Source organism: Moschus berezovskii, chromosome 6, assembly GCF_049115385.1.
Source record: "Moschus berezovskii isolate FMDL1 chromosome 6, NW_MosBer_1.0, whole genome shotgun sequence".
Classification (NCBI taxonomy): Eukaryota; Metazoa; Chordata; class Mammalia; order Artiodactyla; family Moschidae; genus Moschus; species Moschus berezovskii.
The window spans coordinates 33350912-33372906 of NC_142465.1; the positions used below are offsets into that span (position 1 = coordinate 33350912).

A 21995-nucleotide genomic window follows, 5' to 3' on the forward strand; every position below is an offset into this window, starting at 1 on the left:
GCTCCTCTGTCCACAGGATTTTCCGCGCAAGAATACTGGAGTGGGTTGCCATTTCCTTCTCCAAGGAATCTTCCAGACCCAGGGATCAAACTGGCATCTCTTTCGTCTCCTGCACCGCAGGCAGAATTCTTTACCTCTGAGACACTGGCCTCCCTTTAAGTGTACTATCAGCTCCAAATTCCTCTGCTGTGACCTTCTGCTTAGGGTCTGGTTTGCCAGAGGGTTTTTCTCAGTGTTCTTGCTCCACCCTCAGCTTTAGGCTTTCTCTGTACACCTGACCCAGTGTCTCTCTAAACTCTTGGCACTCCCCAAGGGTAGGGGATAGACTGCTGTTGCTTTACGTGTTTGGAGGAATGGGGCAGATGGGGAAGTTCTCTGTTATCCTGGCCTAGTCTCAACTGACCTGTTCAAAATTGGAAAAGGAGTACGTCAAGGTTGTATACTTGTCACCCTGCTTATTTAACTTATATGCAGAATACATCATTCGAAATGCCAGGCTGGATACATCACAAGCTGGAATCAAGATTGCCAGGAGAAATATAAAAAACCTCAGATTTGCAGATGATAGCACTCTAATGGCAGAAAGCGAAGACGAACTAAAGAGCCTCTTGATGAAAGTGAGGGACTGAAAAAGCTGGCTTAATACTCAACATTCAAAAAACTAAGATCACAGCATCCAGTCCCATCACTGCATAGCAAATAGATGGGGGAAAAAGCGGAAACAGTGACAAATTTTATTTTCTTGGGCTCCACCGTCACTGTGGACGGTGACTGCAGCCATGAAATTAAGACCCTTGCTCCTTGGAAGAAAAGCTATGACAAACCTAGACAGCGTATTAAAAACCAGAAATCACACTGCAGACAAAGGTCCATATAGTCAAAGCTGTGGTTTTTCCAGTAGTCTCGTATAGATAGGAAAGCTGGACTAGAAAGAAGGCTGAGCGTCAAAGAATTGATGCTTCTGAATTGTGATACTAGAGAAGATCTTCAAAGTCCCCTGGACAGCGATGAGATCAAACTAAAGGAGTCAATCCTAAAGGAAATAAACCCTAAATATTCACTGGAAGGACTGATGCTGAAGCTCCAATCCTTTGCCACCTGATGCCAAGAGCCAACTTATTGGAAAAGACCCTGATGCTGGGAAAGATTGAGGGCAGGAGGGGAAGGGGAAGACAGAGGATGAGATGGTTGGATGGCATCACTGACGTGATGGACATGAATTTGAGTAAGCTCAGGGAGATAGTGAAGGACAGAGATGTCTGGTTCTGGTGTGCTGCAGTCCATGGAGTTGCAGAGTCAGACATGACCTAGCGACTGAATAGGTCTCAGTCTCAGGAAGTAAGGCTTTCTCCCAGTAGTAGGCAAATTAATGATCTGAACCTGGGAAAGTTTTCTGCCCTTCCCTCAGGGTTTATGGATTTTCTTTTCTTTTCACTTCTCCCACCCATAATGGAAAAATTGGGTTTATTCCCTTCCCCAAGTTGCTTTAAGCTTTTTTCCACAAGGATGAACGGTCCTGGCAGGCCTGTACCACCTAGAGAAGCATTCTCTATATCCCTTGCTTCCTAATCTTTCTCATAAGCAACTCTTGGAGGTCCTTGGAGAAAAGCCTAAAAGTCGGTGTTACCTACCCTTGTTTTGCAGCTCCCAAGGGTCATTTCATGCTAGCCTACATTTAGACTTTAGCAGTTCATTAGAAATTTAGCTAAATTCTCTTTTCTCCCTACCTTCTTCCTGTGCTCTGCTACAGGTGAGCCACGCCCACATCCTACTTCTAATGCATTGAGAGAAGTTATGATTTTTTATATATTATAGCTTATTCTTGTTTCACAGTGGGAGCAATATGCTTTCCAGCTTTCTACATCCTAAAAGGAACTCCATGAGTTCAAATATTACCTATATATCTAGAACTTCTAAATTTATACTTCTAGTCTGGACCTCTCTTCTGGACTCCAGACCGTATATATCCAACTACACACTGGACAAGTCTACCTGTATGACTTGCCAGACAGATTCTAAGGTGGCCCCCATGGTCTACACATTCTGGTGTACATGCCTTTGTGTGAGTGTTAGAGGGATCTGTAGCTTGCTTCTAGCCAACAGAATAAGGCAAAAATGATGGAATGTCATTCCTGTGATTATGTCACGTTTTACGGCAAAATAAGGTATCACCCCTGATTATGTTATATAAGGCCCTGTCTTGCCAGATGACTCATTCTAATTCTCTTGCTGAACTAAAAAAGCCATGCTGTGAGCTGCAAACTGCAGGTGACCTCTAAGAGCTGAAGGTGGACTCCAGTCAAAAAAGAAGTTCTCAGTCCTACAGCTGCAACAAAATGAATCCTGCCAACAAACTGAGTGAGCTTATTAGAAGTGAATTCTTCTCTGTTCTAGTCTCCAGATAAAAAGGCAGCCCTAGCCAACATCTTGATGAAGCTCGTGAAACTCTGAAACAGAGAACCCAACTAAGAAGTGCCTGACCCTATAGAAATTGTGAGATAATCAATACATGTTGTTTTAAGCAACTAAATTTTTAGTGATTTGTTTTGCAACACAGAAAACTAATACAGATAGTACCATAAACTTAATATGCCCAAAAGCCAAATTCCTGCAACATCTCCCCAAAAAGAAAGAAAAAAAGTTCCAGTGTTGTCCATCTCAATAAATGGCAACTCCATTATTACAGTTATTCAAGTCAAAAACTGTAGAGTCAATCTTAACTCCTTTTTCCTCTAAACCCACATCCAATCCCAAAGCAAACACTATTGGCTTTACAATCAAATTACACGCAGAGTCTAACTTTATCTCACCACCACCACTGCTTCCACCTTAGTTTGAGCCACCACTGTCTTTCATGCACGTTTAGTGTCTTTAACAGCCTCCTAACTGGTTTTCCTACTTCCACTCCACAAAGCAGACAGAATGATCCTATTAAAATATCAGTCAGATTACATTTTTACTCACACCACTCCAAAGGTTCCTCATCTTACCGAGATTAAAGGCAAAAATCTTATAGTGGTATATAAGGCCTACATCATCTGGCATTCTTCCCTCCCAACCCAACCTCTCCGCCTCACCTTGTTTGTGTCACCTGCCTCTCCCACCACAGTGGCTGCCCTGCTACTCCTTAACCATGCCAAATGCAGTTCAGTCTCTGAGTTTACAGTTGTTGGTCCATATAATTAAAGAGATATTTCCACAGATAGGACTTCTCTGACCAGCTTATATCAGACAGCAAGTCCCCATCCCCATTAACAATCCCCTATCCCTCCTATCCGGCTCTATCAATCAGCCTCACAGCACATATTACCAACTAATATGTTTTATTCTCTCCAATACTAGAATATATGTTCCATGAGAACTGAAACTTTTGTTCACTGTTATATCCCCACCTTATACTGAATTACTGAACAATTACTATATTAGATACTTTTTCCTTACAGAATTTAGAGTCGAATAAAGCAGTCAAGCAACAAGGATACAAAGTCAGTGACATTATTTAAAAAGAATCACTATAAAACTATTTATGATCTAGAAGTGTACTTATTCAATCTCTGTAAATGCGCTTCTAAGGAAACTTGGAAAACATTCACATCTAACCATAATTACTGAAATGTGTAAGTGAACTGAATTAAAACATCTGTGACAGGTTCTACTAACAGAAAGGTAACTGAAAGACTCTATCACTATTTACCAGCCCTGCATGGAGACAACACCATTATTCTTCACAGATATAGCCAAATAATAGAGAAGAATAAATCAAGCTTGAAGGAGTAATCCTTTAGATGCTTAGTTTTCCTACTTTTTCATCTCTTTTATACTCTGAAAAATTATTAAGGACCCCAAGGAACTTTCATTTATATCAGCTTTTAATCTAATACTTACACTTAAGACTTAAATGAAATTTTAAAAATATTTGATAGTTTATTTTAAAATAACAACCATAAATCCACTACACATTAACATAATATTTTAATTAATAAAACTAAGTATTTCCCCCCAAGGTTAGTGAGAGAAATGACATTGTTTTACATTTCTGTGTATCTCCTTAATGTTTGAGTAAACAGAAAATGGCTGAATTCTCTTTATCTGCTGCTACATTAAATATATGCCACATGTTGTTTTGGTGGAGGTATATGAAGAAAGATGCATGCATCAGACAATTTGAAATTTTAAAAATACAGTGGATAAGAATCTGCGTGCCAGTGCAGAGGACACAGGTTCAATCCCTGGTCTGGGAAGATCCCATATGCCATGGGGCAACTAAGCCTGTGCACCACAATTACTGAAGCCAGAGCTCTAGAGCCCACCAGCTGCAACTACTGAGCCCATGAGCTGTAACAACTGAAGCCTTCACGCCCTAGAGCCTGTGCTCTGCAACAGGAGAAACCACTGCAATGAGAAGCTCCTGTACCACAACCTAAGTAGTCCCTAAATCTCCACAGCTAGAGAAAAGCCCATGCAGCAACGAAGACCCAGCGCAATCAAAATTAAATAAACTAATTTTAAAAATATCATTAATTCTCGGGACTTCTCTGGCAGACCAGTGGTTAAAACTCTGTGCTTCCATTGCACAGGGCACTTATTCAACCAGTGATCAGGAAACTAAGAATCCCGCCTACCATGTAGCCAAAAAAAATTTTTTTAATTTAAAAATTAAAACAAAAAATCATCAATTCTGCAATGTACATGTCTGTCAATTTAAATTATCAAATGAATATACCTATTTTCCAGTTAGGCAAAAATATTTTTTCTATATCCACAATACATATACTGAACTGAAGATGGTTTGAGTCCTAAAACTATTATTCTCTATTTCAAGTTAAAGAACCAAACCATTTTTCATTTTTCTTATGTAGCAACAAAATTAGTCTGAAAAAAAAACTAATCATGTACCGCATAAAATGAAATCTATCAATATCTCAAGTTCTGAGAAGTATATGCATATTAAAACAACACTATATTTTGGGATATAGGGTGGGATAATTTGGGAGAATGGATTGAAATATGTATATTATCATATGTGAAACGAATCTGACGTGGTTGGGGGCTCCCCACCTCAACACTCTGTGGATTTAAGAGGCCGTTACTTCCGAAAGTGTATAAATTAGTCTGGGATAGAACCTGCATGCTGAATTTACTAATTAAGAAATGAGAAACCAGAACTATAAAGGTGGCATAGAAATACAAGAAATTATTAAGTAATTTTTTAAAACTTTGAAGAGTTACAGATTTAGGCATTTGTTATAAACTGGTATATGTAATTTAACCAGAACCATGAGAAAGTTGGTATTGTGTGAATTCTGAGGCACTTTCGACATGTTGTAGGAGTGATGTGGACTTTTTTGAGTTTTACACATTCATAAGTGAATGGTCTGTATCTCGTGCCTTTGTTGGTTCTCTGTGAGCTGTAGTTTCTGGGAAGTGAGCTGCTCTCATTCCTGTAACTCTTGTAACCCAGTTATTCGTGTGCTTCCTTTATGAGGATTCACTGCGGCTGTGGTGCTGTTATCCCTCTGATAGGAACTCTAACTCGGTGTAAAGCCCCAAAGATCTGTTACTTATTTTTATGTTATATTGTACTATATTTTATTTATAGTGTTGTGCTTGTTTCAGGTGTATAGCAAAGTGATACAGTCATATATATTTATATATATATATATGAATTAACAAAAGCAGTTCCCGTCTTTTGATGGGGAACTCGTGGTTTATAATATGGGATAACTTAGGTAAGGCACTGGGTTTTTTTTTCTTTTTGCAGCTTGAGGCAGTTGTAAAATAACTTAATGTAGCTTTTTGCAACTGTGTATTCTATAGTATTTTGTTCATTTGGTGATATTTTAGCTGTTAATCTTTATGGCATTGTGCTTTGTACCATTTATTAAATTTAGAAAAAATTAAAAAAATAAATAAAACAACACTATATTTTGTAGAAAAGATAATAAAACTGAATCATCTTGACAACATACGTAAATATTCCTTCCATACATTTCAACATTTTAGCTTTTCTCTATTGCTTATTTTTTTGAATGTTAGTAATTACTGACTTGAAACAACAGATTCATCTGCAATAACAAACACTGCTAACTGGTTCCTGCCTTACCTGTTGAGCAATATGAGAAATATGAGCTGCCTGAACTGTTGAACCAGACTGAGGTGCTGTCTCTGAAGTGTTACTCTTGTGAGAATCTTCCATAATCAACTGTAAGGAGAAAAAAAAATCAGTTAAAAGATGCTTTCTAACCTCATTTTCAAGAAATCTTATGACATTTCTCTTCTTAACATGCATACTTTTTCAGAAGAACAAAACAGAGCTTTGCTATACTAAAGGCTGCGTTCAGTTTATCCAGACTCATGTTCCCATACCTCTGCTCTGGTGCATAGTGACCTAACGGTAAAATTTTTTTAAATGGCAAATCAAAAGTGCTACAGAATATAACTTGGTTGCCTCCATGGAAGAGAACTGGTAGCTATCGTATAGAAAGAGAATAGAGATTTTCCTTGCATATTCTTTTAAATTTTTTGAGTTTTGATCCACACGATCATGTTTAAATTTAATAAATGGTATACAAACATATATGACTATGTTTTCAAATGCTACCCCACTCAAGAAGTATGACAGGACTTCCCTGCAGGTCCCGTGGTTAAGAATCCGCCTGCCAATGCAGCGGACATGGTCTAGGAAGATTCCACATGCCATGGAGCAACTAAGCCCATGTGCCACAACTACTGAGCCCGGGCTCTGCTCTGCAACAAGAAGCCACTGCAAGAAGCCTGCGCACAACGAAGCGTAGCACTGCACCCCCCTCCCCGCAATCTGTCAGCAACAAAGAAAGCCTACACGCAATAACAAAGACTCAGTACAACCAAAAATAAATATTAGATAATTTTTTTTAAGTATAATATGCAGGAACACAAGCATTCTTTTCTGCAGTCTAGGGAACAGTTTCTAATTGGATACATAGTTTAATATAGAGAATTTATTGAGCAAAGGTTGAACAGAATAAATGAATGAAATCATACCTAAGGACTTTCTAAAGATCTAGATGATCTAATCAATGCAGGACATGTAGTATGGATAAGAATGAGAATAAGTGGGTTATGAGAGATGGAATATGTCAAGTAGAACTACTTAGAGACTGGTAGAAGTTTTAGGCAGAATTTAAGGTTTCTATAATTTTGTGTAAAGACATAAAAAGAGAAAAGGCTGGCCAGCAAAAAATGAAAAGATTCTCAACTTCATTAAATATTAGGGAAATGAAAATCAAAACTACAATAAGATACCACCTCACATCCATTATGATGGCTAATATTTATTAAAAAACAGAAAATAAGGGTTACAAGGTTGTGGGGAAACTGAACATTTGTGCATTTTAGTTGGGAATGTAGAATGGTGCAAGCACTGGGGAGGAAGAACAACATGGTAGTAACTCAAAAAATTAAAGACAGAATTACTATATGATCCAGCAATCCCATATTTGTGCCTCTATCCAAAGAACTGAAAGCAGAGTTTTAGGGAGATATTTGTACAGCCCTGTACATGGCAGAATACAGCCCTGTATACAGTAGCTAAAAAGCAGAAGCAATTAAAATGTTCATCAATGGATGAATGAATAAACAAAGTGTGATATATGTATACAACGGTATACTGCTCAGCTTTAAAAAGGAAATTGTGATACATGCTACAATATAAATGAACTTTGAGGACATAACGCTAAGTGAAATAAACCAGTTCCCAAAAGCCAAATATTGAATGCTTTCACATATTTAAGTTACTTACGAATAATCAAACCCATAGAAACAAAGAATGGTGGTTACCAGGGATGGGAGGGACGGAGAGATGGAGAGTTGTTGTTTAACGGTATGAAAAAGCTCTGTAGATTGGCTGCACAACAATGTAATGTACTTAACACTACTGAATTGTATACTTCAAAATGCTTATGATGATAAATCTTATGTGCATTTTTCCATAATTCAAAGAATTTTTAAAGAGAGAGAATTCCCTGATGGCCCAGTGTTTAGGACTTGATACTTTCAATGCTGGGGCCCAGGTTCAATCCCTGGTCAGGGAACTAAGATACCACAAGTCATGCAGCCTAATTAATTGATTAAAAAATTAAAATAAACATACAAAATCATTTCCATAGGATATATTCTGAAGAGAAGAATTACGTGGTTAAGAAGTATGAATATTTAAAGCTTTCTGAAAGAACTGTAGTCCACCAGAAGCACATGAGAAAGCAATGGGAATTTTTTAAAGTCATTACTAACGCAATAGATGGAAAATGGTACGCTGTCATACATTTTTTAAATTCTCCATTAATCATGTGAGCTCTGTTCATATTATATGTCCAGTCATCAGATCTTAGTGTTATCCCTATTACCCTATATTATTTCTTCATATATAAATTTTATTTCTATCATGTTAATACAAATACTCTTCCAATATGACTTAATCATGATTATTTAAAAATTTTGACAAGTTCATTTGGTGCTTCCCTGTTGCTTCTTGAACTGCTTTTTAAGCTACATATGGACTCTTCTTTAGGAAGAGTGCAGTGATTTTTAATCTACACTAAGAGAAGTGGTAATCCCACAGATTAAACGTACAGAAAGCATCAAAGATGGAATTTTATACTTTCTACATATCATTGCTACTGAAAATGCCTTTTTAAACACTCCATTTCAGAAGACACAAGAATACAGAGCAGAAAACAAAAAGAATAAAATACCTAAGAATAAACTTACATAAGGAGAAAGAGCTGTATACAGAAAACTATAAGACACTGATGAAAGAAATTAAAGATGACATAAACATACGGAAAGATATACCACGTTCCTGGGTAGGAAGAATAAACATTGTGAAAATGACTATACTACCAAAAGAAATCAACAGATTCAATGCAGTTTCTATCAAATTACCAATGACATTTTTCACAGAGCTACAACAAAAAATTTCACAATTCGTTCAGTTCAGTTCAGTAGCTCAGTCGTGTCCGACTCTCTGTGACCCCATGAATCACAGCACACCAGGCCTCCCTGTCCATCACCAACTCCCGGAGTTCACCCAAACTCATGTCCATAGAGTCAGTGATGCCATCCAGCCATCTCATTCTCTGTTGTCCCCTTCTCCTCCCGCCCCCAACCTTTCCCAGCATCAGAGTCTTTTCCAGTGAGTCAACTCGTCGCATGAGGTGGCCAAAGTATTGGAGTTTCAGCTTTAGCATCAGTCCTTCCAATGAACACCAAGGATTGATCTCCTCTAGAATGGACTGGTTGCACAAAAGATCCCGAATGGCCAAGGCAATCTTGAGAAAGAAGAATGGAGCTAGAGGAATCAACCTTCCTGACTTCAGACTATACAACAAAGCTACCATCATCAAGAAAAGTATGCTACTGGCACAAAAACAGAAATACAGACCAATGGAACAACATAGAAAGCCCAGAGACAAATCCATGCACCTGTGGGCACCTTATCTTTGGCAAAAGAGGCAAGAATATACAACGGAGAAACGATGGTCTCTTCAGTAAGTGGTGCTGCTGCTGCTGCTGCTAAGTCACTTCAGTCGTGTCCGACTCTGTGTGACCCCATAGACGGAAGCCCACCAGGCTCCCCCATCCCTGGGATTCTCCAGGCAAGAACACTGCAGTGGGTTGCCATTTCCTTCTCCAATGTGTGAAAGTGAAAAGTGAAAGTGAAATCGCTCAGTCATGTCTGACCCTTAGCGACCCCACGGACTGCAGCCTACCAGGCTCCTCCATCCATGGGATTTTCCAGGCAAGAGTACTGGAGTGGCTTGCCATTGCCTTCTCCAAAGTGGTGCTAGGCACTCCCTAATACCAACACAAAGATAAAATGGATGAAAGACCTAAATATAAGACCAGAAACTGTAAAACTTTAGAGGAAAACATAGGCAGAACACCCTCTGACATAAATCATAGCAAGATTCTCTATGACTCAACTCTTAGAGTAATGGAAATAAAAGCAAAAATAAACAAATAGGACCTAATTAAACTTAAAAGCTTTTGCACAGCAAAGGAAACCATAAACAAGATTAAAAGACAACGCTGAGAATGGGAGAAAATAACTGCAAATGAATCAACTGACAAAGGATTAAACTCCAAAATATACAAGCAGCTCAACATCAGAAAAGCAAACGATCCAATTAAAAAATGGTCAGAAGACCTAAACAGACATTTCTCCAAAGAGGACATACAAATGGCTAATAAGCACACGAAAAAATGCTCAACATCTCTGATTATTAGAGAAATGCAACTCAAAACTACAATGAGGTATCACCTCACAGCAGTCAGAATGGCCATCAAAAAATCTACAAACAATAAATGGTGGACAGGGTGTGGAGAAAAGGGAACCCTCCTGCATTGCTGGAATGTAAATTGATACAGCCAATAAGGAGAATGGTATGGAGATTTTTTTAAAAACTAGGAATAAAACTATCATATGACCCAGATAATCACGATGGTGTGATCACTCACCTAGAGCTAGACATCCTGTAATGTGAAGTCAAGTGGCCTTTAGGAAGCATCACTATGAACAAAGCTAGTGGAGGTGATGGAATTCTAGTTGAGCTATTTCAAATCCTAAAAGACGATGCTGTGAAAGTGCTGCACTCAATATGCCAGCAAATTTGGAAAACTCAGCAGTGACCACAGGACTGGAAAACGTCAGTGTTCATTCCAATCCCAAAGAAAGCAATGCCAAAGAATGCTCAAACTACCACACGATTGCACTCATCTCACACGCTAGTAAAATAATGCTTAAAATTCTCCAAGCCAGGCTTCAGCAATACGTGAACCGTGAACTTCAAGATATTCAAGCTGGTTTTAGAAAAGGCAGAGGAAGAAAAAAAAAAAAAAGAGAGAAAAAGGAAAAAAAAAAAAGAAAAGGCAGAGGAACCAGAGATCAAATTGCTAACATCTGCTGGATCATGGAAAAAGCAAGAGTTCCAGAAAAACATTTATTTCTGCTTTATTAACTATGCCAAAGCTTTTGACTGTGTGGATCACAATAAACTGCAGAAAATTCTGAAAGAGATGGGTATACCAGACCACCTGACCTGCCCCTTGAGAAACCTGTATGCAGGTCAGGAAGCAACAGTTAGAACTGGACATGGAACAACAGACTGGTTCCAAACAGGAAAAGGAGTACAAAAAGGCTGTATATTGTCACCCTGCTTATCTAACTTATATGCAGAGTACATCATGAGAAACGCTGGGCTGGAGGAAGCACAAGCTGGAATCAAGATTGCTGGGAGAAATATGAATAACCTCAGATATGCAGATGACACCACCCCTATGGCAGAAAGTGAAGAAGAACTAAAAAGCCTCTTGATGAAAGTGAAAGAGGAGAGTGAAAAAGTCAGCTTAAAGCTCAACATTCAGAAAACTAAGATCATGGCATCCGGTCCCATCACTTCATGGCAAATAGATGGGGAAACAGTGGCAACAGCGGCTGACTTTATTTTTCTGGGCTCCAAAATCACTGCAGATGCTGATTGCAGCCATGAAATTAAAAGACACCTACTCCTTGGAAGGAAAGCTATGACCAACCTAGATAGCATATTAAAAAGCAGAGACATTACTTTGTCAACAAAGGTCCGTCTAGTCAAGGCTATGGTTTTTCCAATGGTCATGTATGGATGTGAGAGTTGGACTGTGAGGAAAGGAGAGGACCAAAGAATTGATGCTTTTGAACTGTGGTGTTGGAGAAGACTCTTGAGAGTCCCTTGGACTGCAAGGAGATCCAACCAGTCCATTCTAAAGGAGATCAGTCCTGGGTGTTCATTGGAGAGACTGATGTTGAAGCTGAAACTCCAATACTTTGGCCACCTGATGCGAAGAGCTGACTCCCTGGAAAAGACCCTGATGCTGGGAAAGATTGAGGGCAGGAGGAGAAGGGGACGACAGAAGATGAGATGGTTGGATGGCATCACTGACTCAGTGGACACGGTTTTGGGTGGACTCCGGGAGTTGGTGATGGACAGGGAGGCCTGGCGTGCTGCGGTTCATGGGGCTGCAAAGAGTCGGACATGACCAAGTGACTGAACTGATGACCCAGCAATCCCACTACTGGGCATATACCATCAGGAAACCAGTCTAAAAAACACAGGTACCCACTGTGTTCATTGCAGCACTATTTACAATAGCCAGGACATGGAAGCCACCTAAATGTCCACTGACAGAAGAATAAAGATATTGTGGTACATACATACAATGGAATATTACTCAGCCATAAAAAGGAACCAATCTAAGTCAATTCTAGTGAGGTGGATGAAACTAGCGACTGTTACACAGGGTGAAATAAGTCAGAAAAATAGATATCATGTATTAACACATATGTATAGGATCTAGAAAAATGGTACAGATGATCTTATAAATAAGGCAGCAATAGAGATGCAGACAGAGAGAAGAGACCTGTGGACACAGCTGGGGAAAGAGAAGGTAGGACTAATTGAGAGTAGCACTGAAACATGTACATCACTATATGTAAAACAGACAGCCAGTGGGAATTTGTTGTATGACACAGGGAGCTCAACCTGGTGCTCTGTGACAACCTAAATGGGTGGGATGGGGTGGGAGACGGCTGGTACGTTTGAGAGGGAGGGGACATATGTATACCTATGGCTGATTCATGCTGATGTATGGCAGAAACCAACAAAACATTGTAAAGCAATAATCTTTCAATTAAAACAAATTTTCAAAAAAGAATATAGAGCAGAGGAGCAAAAAAGATGTAGCGCTAAAGCACTGAAAGAAACTGAAAAGATTTTTTAAAGCCTTGTTAAATTATTGAAAGTGATACTTTGCTGTTTCACTCTGACTCACTGATTTCCCTCCATAACAGTATTGTTAAGAAACCCAGTAACTAACATCATCAACAAAACATCACACATTTCCTAGTAAAAGCCACTACAGTACACAAATTCACTCAGTCATGTCCGACTCTTTGTGACCCCATGAACTATACAGTCCATGGAATTCTCCAGACCTTCTGGAGTGCAAGTAACATTTTGGACAATCACTGGAACTATATTTTCTGGAGTGCAAGTTAACATTTTGGACAATCACTACAACTATATTTTCTACAGAAAAGATAACCTGTTTTCTGTGTTGTCTTTTTTTTAAAGAGGAATTATTCAGTTTTTTTCCAAAAAATTAAAAGTAGCGTTATAGCTTCAGTTCATTAACTATACATATTTTTTAAAGTGATGTTATCAGGATAAAACCTTTATCCGCTCATTTTTTGAAAAAAGCTATTATTCCTGAAATTAAGGTTAAGATAAACAATCTGTTAAAAACTTGCTCGACATACAATTTTATTTCTATGTGTACAAAGACATTTTCTGTAAAAATAAAGTAAGCCTCAGGCAGCAGCTGGAAGCTTAGCATAAAACAATCCCAAGTTGGGCAAAATCACAAGTGGGCAGTGAAACACAGATTCAAAAGCATAGTCAATGGGGGAGTTCCCTGTCTGTCCAGTGGTTAAGACTCAGTTCTTTCACTGCCGTGGCCCCAGGTTCAACTTCTGATTGGGGAACTAAGATCCTGTAGCCCGCAAAGTGTGGTAAAAAAATAAACCAACTGAACTGTATTTCAAGTGAATGAAATAAACAGACTGAAAGAAAAAAAAAAAAAGTACCATCATTGGGAATGAATAATTTGGGGACCTAAGAAATCAGAGCAGGCTTTGATCTTGCAAACATATGAACAATGTTAAAGGCATGGCACTTTCAGGAATGTATGTCAAGAAAGGAGCATAGGAATTCCCTGGCAGGTCCAGTGGTTAAGACTCCATGCTTCCACCGCAGGCGGCATGGATTCTATCACGGGTTGGGGAACTAAGAGCCTACGTGCTGTGCAGCATGGCCAAAAAATAGGAAAAAAAATGCTAGGAACTAAACTAATAGCTTTTTATATACCATCATCTGGATTCTCTATTTTAGAGATGTGTGAAAGTGGAGAAAACCACTAGACCATTCAGGTATGACATGGATCAAATCCCTTATGACTATACAGTGGAGGTGAGAAATAGATTTAAGGGACTACATCTGATAAGAGTGCCTGATGAACTATGGATGGAGGTACGTGACACTGTAAAGGAGACAGGAATCAAGACCGTCCCCAAGAAAAAGAAATGCAAAAAAGCAAAATGGCTGTCTGAGGAGGCCTTACAAATAGCTGTGAAAAGAAGGGAAGCAAAAAGCAAAGGAGAAAAGGAAAGATACACCCATTTGAATGCAGAGTTCCAAAGAACAGCAAGGAGATATGAACGCCTTCCTCAGTGATCAATGAAAAGAACTAGAGGAAAACAATAGAACGGGAAAAACTAGAGATCTCTTCAAGAAAATCAGAGATACCAAGGGAACATTTCATGCAGAGATGGGCTCGATAAAGGACAGAAATGGTAGGGACCTAACAGAAGCAGAAGATATTAAGAAGAGATGGCAAGAATACCCAGAAGAACTGTACAAAAAAGATCTTCATGACCCAGATAATCACGATAGTGTGATCACTCACCTAGAGCCAGACATCCTGGAATGTGAAGTCAAGTGAGCCTTAGGAAGCATCACTATGAACAAAGCAAGTGGAAGTGATGGAATTCCAGTTGAGCTATTTCAAATCCTAAAAGACGATGCTGTGAAAGTGCTGCACTCAATATGCCAGCAAATTTGTAAAACTCATCAGTGGCCACAGGACTGGAAAAGGTCAGTTTTCATTCCAATCCCAAAGAAAGGCAATGCCAAAGAATGCTCAAACTACTGCACAAATGCACTCATCTCACATGCTAGTAAAGTAATGCTTAAAATTCTCCAAGCCAGGCTTCAGCAATACGTGAACCGTGAACTTCCAGATGTTCAAGCTGGTTTTAGAAAAGGCAGAGGAACCAAAGATCAAATCGCCAACATCCTCTGGATCACTGAAAAAGCACGAGAGTTCCAGAAAAACATCTATTTCTGCTTCATTGACTATACCACACTCTGACTGCGTGGATCACAATAAACTGTGGAAAATTCTGAAAGAGGTGGGAATACCAGACCACCTGACCTGCCTCTTGGGAAACTTGTATGCAGGTCAGGAAGCAACAGTTAGAACTGGACATGGAACAGCAGACTGGTTCCAAATACGAAAAGGAGTACATCAAGGCTGTATATTGTCACCCTGCTTATTTAACTTATATGCAGAGTACATCCTGAGGAATGCTGGGCTGGAGGAAGCACAACTGGAATCAAGATTGCCGGGAGAAATACCAATAACCTCAGATATGCAGATGACACCACCCTTATGGCAGAAAGTGAAGAAAAACTAAAGAGCCTCTTGAAGAAAGTGAAAGAAGAGAGTGAAAAAGTTGGCTTAAAACTCAACATTCAGAAAACTAAGATCATGGCATCTGGTCCCATCACTTCATGGCAAATAGATGGGAAAACAGTGGCAACAGCGGCTGACTTTATTTTTCTGGGCTCCAAAATCACTGCAGATGGTGACTGCAGCCATGAAATTAAAAGACACTTACTCCTTGGAAGGAAAGTTAATGACCAACCTAGACAACATATTAAAAAGCAGAGATATTACTTTGTCAACAAAGGTCGGTCTAGTCAAGGCTATGGTTTTTCCAATGGTCATGTATGGATGTGAGAGTTGGACTGTGAGGAAAGCAGAGCACCAAAGAATTGATGCTTTTGAACTGTGGTGTTGGAAAAGACTCTTGAGAGTCCCTTGGACTGCAAGGAGATCCAACCAGTCCATCCTAAAGGAGATCAGTCCTGGGCGTTCATTGGAGGGACTGATGTTGAAGCTGAATCTCCAATATTTTGGCCACCTGATGCGAAGAGCTGACTCGTTGGAAAAGACCCTGATGCTGGGAAAGATTGAGGGCAGAAGGAGAAGGGGACGACAGAGGATGAGATGGTTGGATGGCATCACCGACCCTATGGACATGGGTTTGGGTGAACTCCGGGAGTTGGTGATGGACAGGGAGGCCTGGCATGCTGAGGTTCATGGGGTCGCAAAGAGTCAGACATGACTGTGCGATTGAACTGAACTGAAACGGAGGTTCAAAGAAATTGCCACTACTATGGATTTCACTTAATAAGTGAATTTAAGATCTGAAGCCAGAACTGTTTTAACCCAAAATCCATGTTCTTTCATTCTACACTGCCCCTCATCCAGGAATACCTTCACCTCCCCAACTTATCCCCCTGGCAAACTCATTTTCAAGTTTCATCTCAAACCCAACTGCTCTGGGTCCTTCCTTCCTTGTTCCACTGTACTTTGTTATTTATAATGAGGTTACTTAACTTTCTGAACTGTGTTTATTGACATGTCTGTTTCCCCCAGTCTCAAGGTGCCCAAGAACAGGGACTCTATCTTGTGAATGTACGCTCTGTGTCCAGCAGAGATCATCAGGTACGCTGTAAAACAGTAAACATCAACAACGGTAGTATAATGAAGCGGGTCTTAAGTTTCTCCACCTGTAGATGATGGACAAGTCTGGGGACAAGAAGTCTATTGCTCAACACTTCCACAACTCAGCTCATGATATCCCCTCAAAATTGCCATTCAGTTCAGTTCAGTCGCTATTTGCTTCAGATCTTCAAATGTGCCTGCAATGCTTTCACCTTCCAGCTTTTGTGTATTCTGTTTCCTCTGTCAGAAACACTATCCCTTCTCATGTGACCGATTCCTGTGAGTTATTCTTACAGGCAAACTTTCCTGCCTCCCTTAGACTGGTCTAGATGAAGTCTAGAAGCTTTGGCTGTACCCCCATGGCACAAGTTTCCTCTACCTTTCTTGGCACTCATCACAGAATTGAAATGACCTGTTTTCTGTCTCCCTACCAGAAGGCAAGCTCTAGGGAGTCAAAGACCACATCCTACTCCCAAAATAATACCTTGCACTTACTGCTGCTGCTGCTGAGTCACTTCAGTCGTGTCCGACTCTGTGTGACCCCTTAGACGGAAGCCCACCAGGCTCCCCCGTCCTGGGATTCTCCAGGCAAGAACACTGGAGTGGGTTGCCATTTCCTTCTCCAATGTGTGAAAGTGAAAAGTGAAAGTGAAGTCGCTCAGTCCTGTCCGACCCTTAGCGATCCCACGGACTGCAGCCTACCAGGCTCCTCCATCCATGGGATTTTCTAGGCAAGAGTACTGGAGTGGCCTGCCATTGCCTTCTCCGTTGCACTTACTACTACTCAATAAAACGTGTTTAGATGGGTTTACCTACCTAAAACTGATAGAAACAATGATATCTTCAGATGCCTTATGAAACAAGATAGCTTCAGAAAATTACTTCAACCCAGCTTTAGAAACAGGAAAATTCAGGCACAAGAGAACATCCTATTTTAGAGCTGAAAATTCAGTAGTATCAATATAAATAAATGGAATGACATGTGAAGGGAAAAAAACATTTTGAAGGTACTACCACCTACTGGTGATATAGCACTACTACACAGATGTATCCGTTCCGTTCCGTTCCGTTCCGTCGCTCAGTCGTGTCCGACTCTTTGCGACCCCATGGACTGTAGCCTACCAGGCTTCTCCGTCCATGGGATTCTCCAGGCAAGAATACTGGAGTGGGTTACCGTTTCCTTCTCCAGGGGATCTTCCCGACCCAGGGATTGAACCCGGGTCTCCCGCATTGGAGGCAGACGCTTTAACCTCTGAGCCACCAGGGAAGCCCACACAGATGTATCAGACAAACCTTAAAAGTTAACCGCAAATTCAATAGAACATATTCGGCTTTAAGAACACCGTACTGATTCTACTTGAGACAGAGGAAAACTGCAGATTATACCGTCTATAGGAAAAACCGCATTTAAATAAAACTGCATACATCTGTTCATAATGAAATTTTCAGGATAAAATTATTTTTGCAAACATAAGCAAATATACTTTGCTATGATAAAACAAATACATCACAAACGAGGCCAGTTTGGCGAAGATGCTTGCCAAATTTATGCTGAATTAAGCCTCAGAAACGAAAAGGATCCCGATGACTATTATTAGCCCACTATGCCTCAAAAGTTGACAAAACTAGTCCTTGACATCTACAATAATAATTGAAAGATCAAGCGGGATGCTCCATGGCGAAGCGGACGCTCTGAAATACCATGCTTAGTTTTGTGATACAGGAGGAAATAGAAGAGAACGTTTTCTCGGTTTGAACGTCTGTCCAGTTGGTAAACAGACGAGTTCTGTCACTCCACACTACCTTCCCATGACTGCTTCGTGTATGATTATTCTACCGTATGTCTCCCCACTCGACTGGAAGCTGTCGGATGATAAGGGTTGGCTCTGCCCCGACAGCGAGCGGTCCGGGCCCCGCACCCCGAGGGCGCCGGGCACGCTCTACGGTCTTCGGAGAAAATAACCGGTCTCTGGCGGCGCTCGGCGGACGACGCGCAGAGGCCAAGGCCATGCCGCCCTCCCCACGGCTCCCGTCCCAACCCCGAGACCTTCGACAGAGGGCTCTCGCCTTGGGCCGCGGAGGCGGCTTCAGAGGCGAAAACCGCCCCGCGGCGGGAGGTCTTCGTTTTAACTTTCATTGGGGGAACAGCAGGCGGGAGGGCGGGAGGAAGACACCGCCGACTGAAGGGGTGCAGCAGGCCGGGCAGCGAGAACCGGAAGCGTGCCCCGCCGGGGGAGGGCGAGCAGCCCCTCCCCCTTCCGCCGAGCGCCCTCCGCACCCCTCCCCCACCGCGGCGCCCCGCGCGCCCCCCACCAGACGCGCGCCCCGCCGCGGCGTCCCCGTCCCCGCGCCCTCCTGCTGCCCGGGGACGCGGGAGCACGTCCCCACCCCGCCCCCCCCGCCCCCTGCTTACCTGTGGCTGCCGCCTCGCCGCTGTCCGGGGCGGGGAACTTCCACTCCCCCCTCCCAGGTGGATCCGAACTCACTACCCACTTCCCCACCCCCTCACGCGGTGGGGGACGTGCCTCTTTCTCAGGGGTCAGGCGGGGCGGGGAGAATCAGTGTCACTTAACAGCCAACTGTCCTAAGCTACCGTTTCCTCGGCAGTCAGGGCCGCCACTGGCGGCATGATCTACGCCAGGCCGGGGGCGGGGGAGTGAAGGGGGGCAAAACTGAGTAACAGAGCGTGGGGGGAGAGGTTAGGGCGGTCCTTCCGTGAGGGCGCCGTCCTACGTCACCGCGTTGCGCACGTGACGCGCCGCCATCTTGTGCCGGGGTATCCCGGGACGGCGAGTTCGTGTCGCGACGGTGTTGCTCTGGCGAGAGTTGGGCGTGGCGTTACCTGCAGTTCCTTTTAGCTTCAGGAGCTCTGTCTTCACTGCTCCCGGACGTCTGTTTTCAGAGGCCAGCACCCGCTCGGGGGCTCAAGAGGCCACTCGGCCTGAGACAGTTTTCTTCGGTTCGTGGCGTCAGCCTCAGCTCAACTCCTACTTGGTGCGGCCCAGAACTGTTGTCCCGGCTTTGACCCACGCCTGACCTGCCGCCTGTTGTAGACTGAGTGACTTGAAGCCTGAAGGCTTGTCCTCAGTTTTTCTTACCACCCAAACTAATGTTAATCCCATAAAACTGCGTTGGGAGTTGTATCTTTAATCACACATGAAAGGATTAAAAGCCACACCCACAAGGTGTCGGTAGGGTGTGTCATTGTGTCACGCTGAGCGCAGATTTGAAGTGAAGAAGTGAAGTGAAGTCGCTCAGTCGTGTCCGACTCTTTGCGACCCCACGGACTGTAGCCTACCAGGCTTCTCTGTCCATGGGATCCTCCAGGCAAGAAAACTAGAGTGGGTTACCATTTCCTTCTCCAGGGGATCTTCCCAGCCCAGGGATCAAACCCAGATCTCCCGCATTGGAGGCAGACGCTTTAACCTCTGAGCCAACAGTTAGACCCCAACTTAAACTCGAGAAAAGTTACAGTGCAGTCGAGTGTTGTAAAATAAAATCACACCGGGAATTTCTGGCGGTGCAATGGTTAGGATTACGCGCTTCCACTGTAGGGGAAGCAGGACTCCATCTTTGGTCTGGGATCTAAGGTCGCGCAAGCCGCACAACCCGGCCAAAGGAAAAAAAAATACAATGACACCCTTTCTGATACATTACAAAAGCTTTTTAAACTTTTTTTTTAATGACTGTCTACCTTTCTATAGAAGGGACGGTGTTATTATTCTGCTACATTCTGAATTTTTTTGTTTATCCATTTCCTTGCGAATGTTCTTTGCTGACTTTCTGGAGATAACAGACCTTTTAATTTGCTCTTGACAAAAAGTTCTATAATTTGTCTAAAATTTTCATAGCTTGAGATCTCCAAGTAGGCAACCTGATTGAGTCGATAGGGCCCTTCCCCGTTTGACCTTTAGGGCCGGATAATGTAATCCAACCAGTCCATTCTAAGGGAGATGGATCCTGGGTGTTCATTGGAAGGACTGATGCTAAAGCTGAAACTGCAATACTTTGGCCACCTCATGCGACGAGTTGACTCACTGGAAAAGACTCTGATGCTGGGAAGGGTTGGGGGCGGGAGGAGAAGGGGACGACCGAGAATGAGATGGCTGGATGGCATCACCGACTCTGTGGACATGAGTTTGTGTGAACTCCGGGAGTTGGTGATGGACAGGGAGGCCTGGCATGCTGTGATTCATGGGGTCGCGGAGAGTCGGACACGACTGAGCGACTGAACTGAACTGAATGTGATTTAATTATGACATTAAATTAGGGCTGGATAATGTGATTTAAAGCTCAAGAGTTACTCTGTGCCAAACTGTGCCAGACTCTCCTAATAACTCACTAATGTTTATCCATTGTCATTCATTCAGGAAAACACTGACTACCTATTAAAACCTACAGCAGTTAACTGCCCGCGGTTTATTTGTTTTTGGCAGAGCCCTGTGGCTTGTGGGATCTTAGTTCTCCCAACCAGGGAACCCAAATTTCCTGCATTGTAAACACAAAGTCTTAACCACTGAACCACCAAGGAAGTCCCCAACCGCCCTTACTTTAGCTTTTTGATTAGGTAAATTATCCAGCCTAAACGTGTCTTATCAAAATTGGGAAAAGTGTAAAAAAATGTCATATAGGAAAGCATAGTCCTATAAAAGTAGAGTGGAGAAGAGGTTCTCAGACATCAACCTTTCATGATTAACAAAGCCTAGCAACAGTCATTCTAGAATCCAGAATATTAATGACTGGAAGGCTGGTTCTATATTTATTGTTCTTTTCTTGCTGGGTTATTTCCTCCTTGGAAGACAGGATGCTTAACAAATATTGATCTGGGCCAGAGGGATTGCCTGCAGCGGGGCGGGCGGAGGGGGACTGGAAAATGTCAACCATTGAAAGACCTGAGGGCTCAGCAGGTAAAGAATCCACCTGCAATTCTGGAGACCCAGAAGATGTGGGTTCAATCCCTGGGTCAGGGAGTTCTCCTGGAGGAGGAAATGGTAAACCACTCTAGTATCCTTATCTAAAAAATCTCATGGACATAGGAGTCAAAGAGTCAGACATGACTAAGCACATGAAACTAAATTTTACTGAAACCTTCAAAATGTGCATGGACTCCTTCTTTAGTTCCCTTTCCACCTATAAAGCATCTTAAGTCTAAATCAAATTTTATCCTGTGCAACACTGCTACTCACAAGTATTTAATATTTCTACCAGCCTGTTTCTTTCTCATGGAAGTTTCCCAAGCAGCACCAGCTGCTTTTCTGCAATTTGAGGAATAACTGAAGATGAAGAAAAAAAAAAGGCTAGTTTATGATGCATATTGGAGTTTCAGCTTTAGTATCAGTCCTTCCAATGAACACCCAGGATTGATCCCTTTAGAATGGACTGGTTGGATCTCCTTGCAGTCCAAGGGACTCTCAAGAGTCTTTTCCAGCACCACAGTTGAAAAGCATCAATTCTTCGGCGATCAGCTTTCTTCACAGTCCAACTCTCACATCCATACATGACCACGGGAAAAACCATAGCCTTGACTAGACGGACCTTGGTTGGCAAAGTAATGTCTCTGCTTTTCAATG

General features: G+C 42.0%; 1 protein-coding gene across 7 annotated transcripts in view; it reads right to left on the reverse strand.

The window, feature by feature from the left end:
• The window catches only part of ATF1 (activating transcription factor 1), a 68520-nt gene extending 49415 nt beyond the window's left edge, over positions 1-19105 (reverse strand). The window contains exons 1-2 of one of the 7 annotated variants that reach the window (XR_008681727.2): positions 18473-18624; positions 6104-6202 (exon numbers count right to left, since the gene is read on the reverse strand). Coding sequence is in view for 6 of the 7 variants with exons in the window: in XM_055394408.2 (XP_055250383.1) it covers positions 6104-6202; positions 18473-18562 (189 nt within the window). In the remaining variant the exon portion in view is untranslated. Of the gene's footprint in view, positions 1-6103; positions 6203-18472; positions 18625-18838 lie in introns of those variants that run through there. The other 6 variants (XM_055394409.2, XM_088836916.1, XM_055394408.2 and 3 more) reach the window with 6 other exon arrangements.
• Between the last annotated feature and the right edge of the window lie 2890 nt (positions 19106-21995).